Here is a 14,635-nt window from a genome sequence, read left to right on the forward strand (position 1 = left end):
CTCTGCAATCATACAGTACTGGATGCTTATGGAATCTCATATTGTTAGGTGTCCAGTTGTTCAACCCCAAAAATGATGTAGTAGAAGCACAGAGGTTATATGATTGCTTATCTCTGCCTATAGCGTGCTGTGAAGACATGTTCAGCAAACCTCTGCCATGTTTGATGGATTAGTTTAATCCAGCTATTGAGCCTGTGAAATCTATGGTGTAAGATGGCTAACCATTAATGGAATTTTGATCTAATGGAAAAAAGTGTAGATGGAATATTTTGAAAGTTCCTCAATTTTCTGAAAACCAGGAAACAAGATAAATGCAAAGTTTTTAGGGTTTCATTTTGGAAACTATAGTATAGAAAATGAAAATCTGCAGATTCTGGAAATCTGAAATAAAATCAGAAAATGCTAGAAACGTTCAATAGGTCAGGAAGCACTTGTGGAAAGAGAAACATCAGAACTGGGAAATTAAGTAAACTGATTTCAAGTTATAGAGGAAAAGGTGGATAGGACAAAGGGAATATCTCTGGTAGGACGAGGCCAGGGTTGCCATGGTGATGTTAATGAAGCCATCTGTTTGATAGTCTAATGAGGGAGAAAGCAGGATATGTAGAGGCTGTGAAAAGCAGGTCGGAGCTGTTGCAGAGAACTGAAACTAAAAGGGTAATGTTGAAAATGGGCTGCAGATCTGGCAGACTGGAGAGAGAAAAACAGTTAATATTGCAGATGAATAGCCAGCAGAATAATAGGGAAAAATAGATATATTGGTAACGCTGAAGTTTTAAATGTAGGGAATTAAAGAGCAGTTTTAAAAATTTTATTATTTTGACAATATTGTAATTATATTACCACAGACTAGAGGTTTTTAAAGAGTTTATACACAATTTACTGACAATGGGCAAAAGCCAGCATATAAGAATGTGCTAATTATCCAGCACAAGGTTTTCAAAAAAAAACATTGTACTGTGAAATGGCTCTCTGCAAGCAACTGGCCTTGTACCCAGAAATAATTAATCATATTGCAGTGTTTATGCTAATTAGACAATCATGAACTTTTATGAAGACTCACAAAATGAAGCTTGTTCTTGCTCCAAGGACATTAATGAGCAATATTTAAAAGCTTTAGAATTATTTTTTTGTTTTCCTAGGAAACAGACTTCAGCAATGTAACCAGCAAATGGCAGTGTAGTTTTTAAATTTTCAGTTATTTAAAAGATAATTCATTTTCAGATATATTTGCACCAAGCCATTTGATGTATTAGCTGAAGTAAATTCTTAAAATAAATCAAATTAGAGATGCTGCATGATTGTGCTAGGTTTTGGCACAATTGAGCATAAAATATTATACAAATTGATCTATAAGGAAACGGGAGAGAAGAGCACCTAAAATCTGACGTATTATGCACCTAGATTGCTGTTTGCACCCTGAGCAGAAACGCATTCCCCTATTGTTTCATTACTTGTCTGAATAGGTGAACAATGATATCTTGACCACTAACCATCTTGAGCATTTACAAAAGGCCCATAACTTTGAAAGTAACCTTTGTTTAATTTTAGGAGTGATGGATCTTGATGCCAATGATCTGGAAATCAAAATAGATTATAGGAGATGGGACAGTTTGGGGAATTTCTGAACACTTTCAGGCTGAAATATTGTATTTATTCATTCATGGAATGGGGACCTCATTGGAATGATTGCTTATCCTTGTTGCTCTTGGAGATGTTGTCTGCTCAGTAGCTTAATATCTATTTAAAAAGCCTTTTTAGGCTGTATTTCTGTGCTTTTACCCCTGATCTAAAGGTTATAAATTATAGATCTTGGTCTGAAATGGAAAGCAGCAAGATCAGTGGGAACGTGTATATTTTACTAGAAATACAGAAAATCAGAGAAAAATAGGCCATTTGGCTCTTTGAGTCTGCTCTGCCGTTCAATACAGTCATGGCTAAAAAGCAGCGTGCTTGGTTTACGTTGAAAACTGATGAACTATGCAGAGTTGGTAGAAATTTTTAGTTTTTGCAAGCTGAAGTCCTTATCTCCTGTATTCAACCACTAATACCATACTAAAACCCCATTTGTTTAGAGCACCTGATTTCAAATAAGACTGAGAGGGATTTCAAATGAAGGACAACTTGAGCTTATTTAATATATTGACCTTTTAAATGTATTGAAAAACTTACCGACTTGGTGACCATCAAATTGAATCAGCAGACATAATATTTAAAGCAGTTTTTTTAAGTATAAGAAATGTAGCATTAAGTTACAGTAAACATTTTTTTTAAATTTAGGTGGCTCTGATGGATTTGTGAATATCTGGGATCCTTTCAATAAGAAAAGATTGTGTCAGTTCCACCGCTACCCCACCAGTATTGCATCGCTTGCCTTCAGCAACGATGGCTCTGTTATTGCAATAGCATCATCATACATGTATGAAAAAGGTGAAATAGAACACCCTGAAGACAGTATCTATATTCGGCAAGTGACAGATGCGGAAACAAAGCCCAAGTGAGTTTCTCCTCAGCTGGCTTTTATCCTTTCTACCATTTGTCCAAACATTTATTAATTTTTCTAATTTCACGAAAGAAATTGATGTTGAGTAGATAACACAGTTGCTAGCAGAGCTAGTATTGATTCTATCTTGTTCTCCCAAGCTTTCAATATCCGTTGGATGATAGACGTCATATTGATAAAAATGTGCCTACTTGTTTTCTCAGACGGCATGTCAAATGTATCTTTTTTGTGCAGTGCTGCTTGGATCAACAAACATTTGGTCTTTTACATTAGAAATATTCTCTCAAAATTTCATTTTTCTGTGTAACATTGTTCAATTATGGAAGACTCAAATATTGAGATCTGTGCAATTTTCAGCAGTAATAATCTGTTATAAACAGCAATTAAAACGGTAATATATGAAATGTTTCAACTGCTCAGATATGCTGATTCTTGGTCTAGCTGAAAGTTCATCAGACTTCCAATCTGAATTTGTATGGCAAAGGATCGAAAAGATGACAAATGGCGATCTACCGTAATTCTACAATTTTTAACCAATGTTTGTAAATAAACCCATTTCTGTAGTTAATGTGTATGCAACTTTTCCTTTTAAGTTCACTTGTATGCATTTATTTTAAACTTTATGTTTAAAATTCAATAAAGAAATTAATAAAAAATGATTTTTTTTGAGCGAGTCTGTATTACTGAGTTAAGTGCTGGGTTCTACACATAATATCAGCTGAGACAGAGTTGGGGAAGGAGATATAAAATAAAACAATTGGCAGTTTGCCAGATGCATACTGATTGAAAGTTTTGAATTTGTCAAGGTTTTCTTGAAAAATAGTCAAGGATTAATCTCCATGAAACCTCCTTAAACGTCAATACATTTTAGGAATTGAAAGATTGAAAAGTTAATAGAAAAGGGAGAAAGAAAATAACAGTTAAAAAACATGTCTACAGAATTGGGATTTTGATGAGGATATACCAGAAGCCACTGGAGCAGCATAATGGGTAACAATGCCAGTCGTCCAGAACACATTGTGTGGTGGTTTCATTATTTGGAGCTACTTCAGAAGATAGCCTAGCTTCGTATCCTGCCTCTAGGTAACTTAACAGCTGCTCTGTTTACCCCGAGCACTCTTGTTGAGATGCTGGAAGAAGTTGCACAGGATAGCTTAGTGAACTAGGCACTTTCAGATCTCTCAGTGACCAATTAGTTACTTTCCAGTTGGGAGTGGAGAAACAAAAGGGAAGATGAGTGGAATTTTATTGGGGTTAGATCAGCTTCAAGATCTATCTGTTGAAGGAACATCAGAATCAAAATATCAGTGTAGCAGACTCCATATCCTATTTTTGGCCAGGTTGATCAGTAATCCTTGAAGCACTGCTACAGATTTCTATAGTCTGCATAGTTTTTAAAGGGACTTGAAAGAGCAGACATGTTTCTTGGTCTCAAGCACTCAAATCTTGGTTAATCCTTTACACAACTACTTGGAAGATGATAGCTCTTGAAGGAGACGGGTTATTCTGCTGGAAGGCTTGTTTTATTGGTAACCCCTTTGCCCAAAACAGCATTTTACAGAGCTGTATCTGGGTTCTCAGCTTGTTAGATGTGGTGGGTAGATGGGTGGGTTGCAGTGTATTCTATATAAGCAGAAAGTGCATCTGCAAATTTTGCTGTTGTTTGGTTTGCAGCCTGGACGTTAGCAGTTTCCACTTGTATTCTAGACATCTGCTTTGAACATTGGGGAAACAAGCAGCTTGTAGTTGCTCTTTGATTAGGTTGCAATTGGGGAGAGTTTTTAGTGTAACCTGAGTAAAGTGTGGTTTCAAGTCGGTTACCAAATTACAGAATAGATAACTCTAAAAGGTGGGAGAGAAAAGAAGGGAAATGGCTGTGAACTTGATACTGATTTATTGCACATTTATTATGGGCTCACAGTTGAGGTAAGACAAATCTAGAATATAGCCAGCTGTAATGTTAAAAATAGAACACAAAGTAGGAGCAGGAGTAGGTCACCTGGCCCCTCAAGCCTGCCTTGCCATTCAATATGATCATGGCTAATATACCCAGGCCTCAATTCCATTGTGCCAGAACCCTCGCCTGATCTTTCCAAAAATTTATCTACTTCCACTTTAAATTCTAATGAACTAGCCTTCCTAATTCTCTGGAGTAGAAAATTCCAGAGATTCACTAACCTTGGAAAAATTTGTGCATCTCTGTATTAAATGACCATCCCCCTATCCTGAAGCAATGTCCCCTTGTTTGAGACTCTCCCAGTAGTGAAGACGTCTCGACATCTACCCTGTCATGCACCCTTAGGATCTATATGTTTCAATAAGATCACCCTTTATTCTTCTAAACTTGAATACAGACCCAACCTGTCTAGCCTCTCTTGACAGGACAATCCTCTCATCCCAGAAATTAGCCTTGTGAATCCCTTTCGGCCTGCTTCCAATGCAATGTAAGGGAACTAAGGGAACTAATACTGTGTGTAGTACTCCAGGTATGGCTTCACCAATGCCCTGTACAGTTGTATCAAAACTTCTCTATTTCTAAACAACAGTCTCTGCAATAAAGATCAATATTTGCCCTCTTAACCAACTGCATCTGTCTGGTAACTTTCTGTGATTCATGCACAGGAACACCGAGATCTCTTTATTTGCAGTCTCTTTCCATTGGTCAGATGTGTCTTTAGAGACAGAATTGTTTTATTTTGCTGTCTGTAGATGTGGTTGATCTCCATTTTAAAAAATAATTGGCTGTATTTTCAAGATTGTTCATTCAAAATGACTCGTTTGGTAATGGAGAGTGATAGATTTTTGGGTACTGAGAAAATCAGCGGATATGGTCGCTAAAGTAGAAGATCGGCCATGATCTTGATGAATGCTGGTCCAACCTTAATGGATTGGATGACATACTTACATTGTGTTCTTAAATTTACAGTAGGGACAGACATGGGCATGATTAGCTGTAAAGCATGAGTTAACAGTTTGGAATATGTAAATAGGTTGTAGAAAGGTAACTGGAGATTGCTGACCAGGATCCTTTGAAGTGCCCAATATTAAATTGGCAGTTGCTTTGACCAATCACATTTCTAATGATAAGAAGCGGGAAAGTATCTCCCCTGGAAACTATTTTAGTTCAGTTCCAGAGGAAAGCAAGAGGTCAACTGCAATCAAAGGAGTGGGTGCAATTCATCTCTTATTATAATTCAGAAAGGAAGATGATGTAGAAATTTGTCCTGAGGAATATATGAATAAAAATTTTAAGAATATTTTTATCAATATGAATATCTTTACTCATGCCCCCAAACCTGAGATTAAATGGCTTCTAGTGAATAAGAATACCTAACATACATGTAGACTGGATGCCATGGTTTTAATTGCAGAACAGTTCCAGTAAGGCTCATTACATAAAGTGCCTTTATTGCTATTGCATCCAGATGTTTGTAGTGAGTATTTTGCAGGTATTATCTGGCGTATTCCTTTCATAGCTTTTAAAAGAATATTTTACATGATGCTTTACTGCTTCTGCAGTATTTAGGACTGGATGTCACATGTTTCAAAATATGCTCTTATCTAACAGATCCTGGCTTGAAGCTTAATAAATCTGGCTTGATTTACTGTAGAATTCTAGCCAAAGGTGTCTTGTCATGTACTTTTGCTGGAAGATGGCTTCTTTGTTTATGAATGTTGATTGTTCAATAGTAAATGTAGCTTTTAAGCATCCTGCTAAGCAGTTTGCTCTGATTAGTGCTTGCATCAGAGTTAGATAACTGTGAACTTGTCCTGTTCCAGAGATTAGAATACATAATCTAAGGTAGTAGTTCAGTGCAGTATTGGAAGCCATGCACGGTAAGAGGCTTGCTTTTAAAGAGGAAATTCACCTGCTGTCTGGGCCTGGTTACTGCTGGAGTAAAGTGTGAGTTGTTAATGTTGGTGCCCTGACCAATAGCTACCCCTCGGCCAACATAATTTAAATAGATTACCTTGTCATCTCTGGGGATGGGGGAATTCTGTGTCCAGATTAACTGCTGCATCCTTTGCCTCAACTTTACTTCAACTGTGCTACATTGAGATGTCTGAGATCACAAAGTGTCTTTCTGTTTCACTCTCTCCTAAACTGAGGAGCAATCACTTCCTTGATCTCCATTGTTGGACAGCAGTTAAGTATTAACTACTTTCTTGATCTAAGTACCAAGGTATAGGCTTGACTCATTTACTCTGCAGTCATGGAGCATATTATCACTTCCCAAGTGCCACCTGCATTAAACATTCAATGTGCCATACTATTGAAAGATTCCTTTTCTGACAAGTAATTTGCTGCACTAAATCTAGATGTGATGCAGATTATAATGGTGTAGAATTATTTGAAAATTATAGTTTTGACTCCATAGATAAACAGAACATCTTTTTGCCATTTACAAAATCCATTGCTTTGTAGTCCCAACAATGGCATAATTATAATCCATTGTTCGTATCTGAGTTGAGGAGTGGGGCTAAATTGCAATGTGCCTTGATTTTAAAATTCACTGTAGAATGATAGTTCTTCAAGCACAGGAGGCAGCTCTTTGCCCCATTGAGCGCGTGCTAGCTTTTTGAACGATTAATCCAGTTTATCCCATTCTGCAGCTCTTTTCCCATGGCCTTGCAATGTTTGTCCTTTGCAGTTACCCAATTCCTTTTGAAAGTCATGGTTGAATAGTTTCCACTCTAATGCAGTGAATTCCAGATCATATTTATGTCTTGCATGAAAATAATTTTACTCGTGAAACTTTTACACCTTTAAACATCTGTGCACATATGCCTGAAGGTCTCTGTTTCTCAATTACATTAGAATTAGATGTCGCAAAATGCGGGTTTATTACACTACGAATCTGATCCATTCAATGCCTTTGAGAAAATTGTTTCATTAAACGACCAGAAAACAGTTTCCTATTAAAGGAAACACAACTCCCATAGACCTTCTGTTAGAGGAGACCCCAGCTGACAACAAGTGTAAGAGTTGTTAATAGCCCTTTAAACCATTTGTGACCAGTTCAAAAGGGAAGTCCGCTCAATTGATCCAAGAAACAAACAGTTCTCCATCAAATCAGTGTTCTCTCATTCCCTCTGTTGTCCTGGGCTCCTGGTAACATTGAATATAAGAGTATCTTTTTGGTTTATGGCCCTTGGCACCACTCACAATCCCAGTCCAAAGTCCTCTCCATCAGTGGAAAATGTTATATACAGACAGTCAGCCTCCCGTCACATGACATCACTATAGCAAACAAGCCTTAATTAAGCTGTTTAACACATTAGCCATTACCACATCAGTGTTTTTTAACGATGTTAGTTGCACATATCACACTGTTAATACACTAAGTAGGATGTATAATATCACTATTCTATACCAATTACATAGTTCTTGCTGTCTTCTGTATCACACTACATTATACTCTTCATATTACTTTTGGCTAGAATGTGCAGAACTGGCACTGTTGCCCTTGCTCCCCTCACATCCACACTTACCTAGGCTGGGTTTGGCCTGTCTTGTTAGTCTTCTGCGCACTCAACTCCAGCAGTGACAAGGCCCCAGCACAAAGAAAATACGATACTGAGTTTATTTTTAAATGTCTGTCATTGAAAGGTTTTTGAAAACTATTAAAATTGAAGTAAAAACAAAGTTATGTTAATCAACAGGGTTTTGGACCCTACATCAGCAGGGATCAGGCATAGGATCTGATTGGTAATACTACACTGTGATGCTGGGGAATCTCAACAAGAGTGGGCCCCACCTTAGAATTTACAGGAGTTCAAATTTATTAGCAACACCTGGATTCTCATCGTGTGAACAAAATTGAAAACTGCCTCACTTTAAATGGCTGCAAACTGATAGTTCTGAACAAAACTGCTGGCCACAGTCAGGGCAGTTCGGTCCATTGCCTCTCTGCATCCTTACCAAAATGTATCCATCCATTCCACAAGCTTGTAAGTTTTTCATGAAACTCAGTAAATTTGATACTCTCTCCTAGCTGGAATTGTCTTCTGGTAAAATACACAAGAATGATTTGGAATTAGTTGTAAAAGATGATTAAATTTGTGCTGTTGGAATTGGTTATTGAAATCAAAATATTATCATGACAAGGTTAGTCTGTATTTACAGAGATATTTTGCAAGTGGCCTTCTACATCCCTATGTAGCAGATGGCTTGCAATTTCCTGGATAGTTCCAGAGAAGTATGGTTAAGGATGGACTCCTGGGAATTACTGAGATTTTAATTTGATTAGGTAACAAAAATATAGCCATTAATAGTAATTGTGGCATCATTTCGTGACTGGAAGCAATTGGCCATTGGCAAACAATTGGTCCCTGTGGGAAGACTGCAACTGCGTAATACTCAGGCAAAAGCAGAGTTAAGCCACTTATTTATAATTTTTTTTTAATGGTAATTGCATTGCATTAGAGCAAATGTCGACTCAGACAATTTTTATTCAACTGAATTTAATGAACAAACCAAAAATGAGTTTAATGGGTTAGGAAAATTTCCAGCAACTAACTGAAATACCCTAAACCAGGAATTGAGTGTAATAGCTTAATGATTATTCATTTTTGGTGCATCAGAGTTTGGATGATAGAATATATTTATTAACAGAAGACTATACAGAATCCCAATCTCAGCTCATTTTTGAAACTGGGCTCATAAAATGTAGCTGTCTGAATATCTTTACTTGTATTTCCAAATAAATTTAAGCTTGTATTTTTTTAAAGTTTAACTGAACATTGAGGTATGTCTCTATTTCTCCAGATCTCAAGAAAGAAAGATCTGAAACGTGATATTTTTATTTGAAAATTATTAATTTTGTTTTGGGTTAGTAGTCCAAATTTAATTGCAGCTGCAAATTGGAGATGCATTCACAGGTGATCATTATAATTGGTAAAGCAGGAACCTTTTCAGACACTGATGTAAGAACAATATGAACTAGTGACTGTAATCAGAAGCAACAGACTTCTTATTTGATCTCTTAGTGGTTTTTATCCAGTTCCTGCATTCTTGTCTTGCTTGAAGAATTGGGCCTTGTTACCTTGATCAATCATCAGAAATGCTATCTGAGGTAAATTTTAAAGCTGAGTAATTCATGGCTCTGGTGAGGCTCTCCAACATTGGGGTTTCTGTTCCCCAACCTGAATTCTTATTTCTAAACAGGTACGCAGAAATTTAAGCCAAAATTTTATTGTATATGAAGCTCAAGTTACTATACTTGATAGGACTTGCATGCAAATATGCACAAAGGTCTTGCATTAGCTCCAGCATTGTGCAGAAAATCATGCAAGCCATGGATCACTGAGATGTGGTAGAGAAAAAGGTCTAGAGGAGGGAGCTGGGATTGGAGAGGACCAGGGTTGGGATGAAGATGTTGTCAGGGATATTGGAGTCCGGAGCGATATGGAGTGGGGAAACTGGGTGGGAGAAAACACCAAGCATAAACCTTCATGCATAAACTTTGCTGCCTTGTACACTTCAGCTATTGTACAAGTGTGGTCCCTCTAATTAAAATGAAGATAGGTCTCAACTCGGCTATTATGGCCTCCTTAAATTAGAGTGGTTTGTGCTATTTCTGGGCCTCCAATGTGAGAGGTTGGGTAGAATTTCCTGGAGTGGGTGTCCTGCACAAAAGACCCAATCATATTCACCCAATGGGTCTTCAATTAAACTTGCTTGCATGGTGCACAAAACCAATGTACTTTGCAAAAGAATTTGTAGTCCCTTATATTCTCTTTACACACACTGAATAGCTGGTGCATTTCCAGTACTCTGTTTTGTTTCATAATACTAACATTTTTTACTAATTTCCCTCAGCCTAGCTGAGCATTCCCCAACTGTTTCCTTAGCATGACACTGACAATTTTATGACAACAAAATGATGCTGTCAATATGTTATAAATATGCATTACAAAACATGTTTGTGGTCATAATATGTTTAAAACATTTAAAATTATTTTAATTTTTCTTAGATTGATAAAATAACACAGACCATGGTTATTTAAACTCATTGGAAATTTATTTTCTTTAACTGTGGATTGCATAATATATCAGGTTGAATTGCTCTTAAGCAACCTTAATTATAAACTGTAAGTATATTGTCATATCAAAATACAATTTCACAATAACACTCATGAATTAGACAAGACTCTACTCTGCCATTACTCTTTTGGTGCACTTACTAATTACAACAGCTTTCCTAAACTCACACCGAAAGTAAAGTAATACAAAACTAAAGCAAATATACTGTAAAATACTCAGGAACATATTCTTTTAGGAAGAGAAGCAGTCAGAACCACAGTATATTCAACAGTGATTTGAGTGAAAACAATAATCTGAATCAATGTGACACCTGTGCATGAGTCTCCTGACACAATTTCTAAAGTATGGCAACCTGAGGAGACACCCAGCCTGCCAGAAGAGCTGTGTTCCCATCCAATGACCAGGAGGTCAAGGCAGTACAGTCATACCCTTTCTGTTTCTCTGTGTCACACTTTTCTGAACTACTCACCACTCCCTCTGATGCTCAGCAGAATATAAGGTGTCAAGGGCCTGAAAGAAGTTCTGTTTGGTAATTGGTTTATTATTGTCACATGTATCGAGGTACAGTGATAAACTTTGTTTTTGCATGCCATCCAATACAGATTATCTCACCACATCAGTACATCGAGGCAGTACAAAGGGAAAATAACAGAGTGCAGAATTAAGTGTTACAGTTACAGAGAAAGTGCAGCACAGGCAGACAATAAGGTGCAAGGCCATGATGGGGCAGATTGTGAGGTCAAGAGTCCATCTTATCATACAAGAAGTCCAATTGATACTCTTACCACAGTGGGATAGATGCTTTTGCTGTCCTTCAGCCTGGCGGTATGCTTTCAGGCTTTTGTGTCTTCTGCCTGATGGGAGGGGGGAGGAGAGAATGTTCAGGTGGGAGGGGTCTTCGATTATGTTGGCTGCTTTTCCGAGCCAGTGAGAAGTGTAGACAGAACCATGGAGGGAAGGCTGGTTTCTGTGATGTGCTGAGCTGTGTCCACAAATCTCTCCTGTTCCTTGCGATCTTGGGCAGAGCAGTTGCCATACCAAGCTATGATGCATGCGGATCGGATGCTACCTATGGTGTATCTATAAAAATTGGTGAGGGTTAACAGGGACATGCTGAATTTCCTTTGCCTTCTGAAGAAGTAGAGGCGCTGGTGCACTTTCTTGGCCATGGGGTGTACGTGGTTCGACCAGGACAAGTTATTGGTGATGTTTACATTAGGAACTTGAAGCCCTCAACCATCTCCACCTCAGCACTATTGATGTAAACAGGAGATGTCTGCTGACTAAGTTGGCCTTCATTCTCTTGTTGGCTATCAAGACAACAGTAGAGATGAGGATCCAACAGTGTTGATGGGAGGAGTATGGTAAGAAGGTTGGAGTGCAAAACAAAAAAACCTCACTGAAATTGTACATTTGGAACATTGTGTATAGTTTTGGTCTTCCTAAGGAAGGACATTTATGCCTTGGAGTCAGAGCAGTATGGTCTATTCTGGGTTGATGGTGCTGTCATGTGGTGAGAGATCAAGTAAGGTTGACCATAGGCCAATTAATTCTCACTCTCTCCCCATATATGAGAGCGATTTCTTTGTGATTCTGAGGGGATTTGACAGGGATGCCAAGAGGTCGTTTCCTCCAGCTGGAGAATCAAGAGCTCATCAATATTGTCCTAGGATACAGGGTTATAAACCTTTGGATTTTTCATCTTCAAGGTATATATTCAAGGCTAAGAATGTTAAAGTTTTGGATTCTAAGGGAATGGGGTTGAGGCAGGAGAGCAGATGGCTCAGGATCAGCAATAATCTGTAAGCAGGCTTCAGGGCCTTAAGGCATTTGCTATTTCTTATGTTCTTACCCATGCCTTGAGATTCTTATTGATTGTATTCGGGCTTTGGCTTCCAACCTACAGAGCAGCAGTTGTTAAGGAAACATCATCATCAACTTTCTGACTCTCAAAGTCCCAGATCGTAGATCAGCTAACTCAGCGGAACTAGACATTGAACCTGGAATCTCTTGGTCTGAAGGCCTCTGCTGGTCAAAAGGATGATGCTTAGTGTATTTTAAATCACAATTAATGGAGTATCATTGAGGATTGCAATAACTTTATCACACTTTTAATAGAGTTGGATTTAGTTCATTTAACAAAATAGTATTTTCTACTCGATGGTAAGTAAGCATACAATGAAAATTAAATTTAAATTTAAATTTAGAGCCTCGTTTTCGGCTTTTGTTTCTTGGCAACACAATTCTAGCAAATATGCTCACTGAGGCATTTATTACTTGTATTCTTCATTGTCATGTTTCTGGTGGGAAATGTAAATTTAAAATGATGAAAACAAATGTAATGAGCACATCCAAACGAAAAACTTCATGTGCAATATTTATTGCCTTACCTTGCAGGAACAGGGTAAGCAGTCTTCAGAAAATTATTTTCTCATCATCAACAGCTGTTCATACAGTATTCTTATGCTTGAAGATGGTAGACTTTTGAAATTCAGATTTCACTTGGCAGAAATACTGAAACAGGAAATTGTCTATGGTGTTATTGTTAACACAATTTATTTCAGTTTGGATTTTTCTTCACAGATGCAAATCACTTGCAATACAACAATTTATTTTGCATAAAATAACCCTTAAGTTACCATCTACTTTATGAGACAATCATAAGATCTGATTATTATGACTGTGTAAGATGAGCCATTTAGGTATCAAAATATAAAGTTGATGAGTTTTCCTATTTATGAATATATTTGTTCTGGCCATCTGTTGCTTCCTGCAGCATGTAGGCAAATGTCTCTCTTTATGTTAAGTTTATACATCTGTAAACAATGAATGTATGATTTATAGCAATTTATTCTAACTGAAGTTTCAGGTCATCTATCCTACTACAGACCAATTAGTCTGTAACTAACTGCCTAGAAATAGCTGGATCTCAATTGACATGAAAATACTGACAATACAAATGGATGTTTCTACTCAGTTCATGTTGTCTCCATGCAAATGATCTAGGTACAGATGTATGTAACTTCATAGCCTGTAGTCTCACATCTAATTTCTTAATTCAAAGAAGAGTTTCTGTTTGTCAACAAGTGTCTAGTGAAATTTGGACTGAGCTTTTGGGTGCAGAAGTTACTAGATATTTGTCTTAGGTACACCCACTATCCTGTATTTCCAAATTTAATTCTGTACATGAAACTAAATTCTGTACATTGTGACTAAACCTGTTGCAGTAATAACCATCCAAGTATAAGTTAATCATGATCTTTAACATATAATGATAAAATCCTAACGTTGTGGCAGCTCCCCCCCAAAGAATGTATAGTAGGCAGAGAAGAGATTTAAATAACAGTTCTGAAACAGATAAAGTAACTTGCTGCGGCAAGCTGAAGTGATAGACTATTTCCTATGAATGTCCATGTAGAGTTCTAGTACCTCCTCTGTTAGCATATGCTTCCCTTTAAGGGGATCAATTAACTTGTTTCTGAATCCAGGTTGGGTGTAGATGTACTTAATTGCTATCACAAGGGTGAGAATTGTGATAGCCAGAATCAGGGCTTCCTATGGGAATTTTGTTGCCAGTCTATAGGGTGAAGTATGTCTGAGGTTCTAGAGCAGTAACTGCTGTGTAGATGAGCTTCTTCACAGCTTTGAACATTTATTAAGTTTCAGTTTATATTTACAAAATGTGATTAGTTTTAGTAAGATTAAGTAAAATCAGTGTTTGCAAGTCAATTTCGTCTTCAGTAAAATTCTCCACAATATACAGCAACTTAAAGAATTAAACAACTTATTCAAATAATTCATATTCCATGCTCCACATACTGAGTTCTGCTAACTTCCTCTCTGTTGAAGCCTCTTTGGATTTACAGACTGTCCAGCAACTGAATTATCTAATTTAATCACTGTAAGACCTGTCCATTTTATTTCTCTTTAACTTCACAGTAGCAAAAAAAATCGTTAAGCAGAAGTGAATCCTACTGATATAATTGGATTAAGTCTAAATGCCATAATGGAAAATATATCTCAACTTTCCATTGTCTTAGTGGTCTTAAAGAGCTGTATAACGTCAATATGTCAAGAAACATTTT

The 14,635-nt window shown here is 37.2% G+C and overlaps 1 protein-coding gene across 3 annotated transcripts in view; it reads left to right on the plus strand.

Moving 5' to 3' along the window:
* bub3 (BUB3 mitotic checkpoint protein) overlaps positions 1-3,162 on the plus strand; it is a 37,191-nt gene extending 34,029 nt beyond the window's left edge. For all 3 annotated transcript variants that reach the window (XM_052027833.1, XM_052027834.1, XM_052027832.1), the window contains exon 7: positions 2,281-3,162. In XM_052027833.1, the coding sequence (XP_051883793.1) occupies positions 2,281-2,501 (221 nt within the window). In that variant the 3' untranslated portion in view covers positions 2,502-3,162. The remainder of the gene's footprint in view (positions 1-2,280) is intronic.
* The last annotated feature ends 11,473 nt before the right edge of the window (positions 3,163-14,635 follow it).

Source organism: Pristis pectinata, chromosome 12 (genome assembly GCF_009764475.1).
Source record: "Pristis pectinata isolate sPriPec2 chromosome 12, sPriPec2.1.pri, whole genome shotgun sequence".
In the NCBI taxonomy this organism is placed as follows: Eukaryota; Metazoa; Chordata; class Chondrichthyes; order Rhinopristiformes; family Pristidae; genus Pristis; species Pristis pectinata.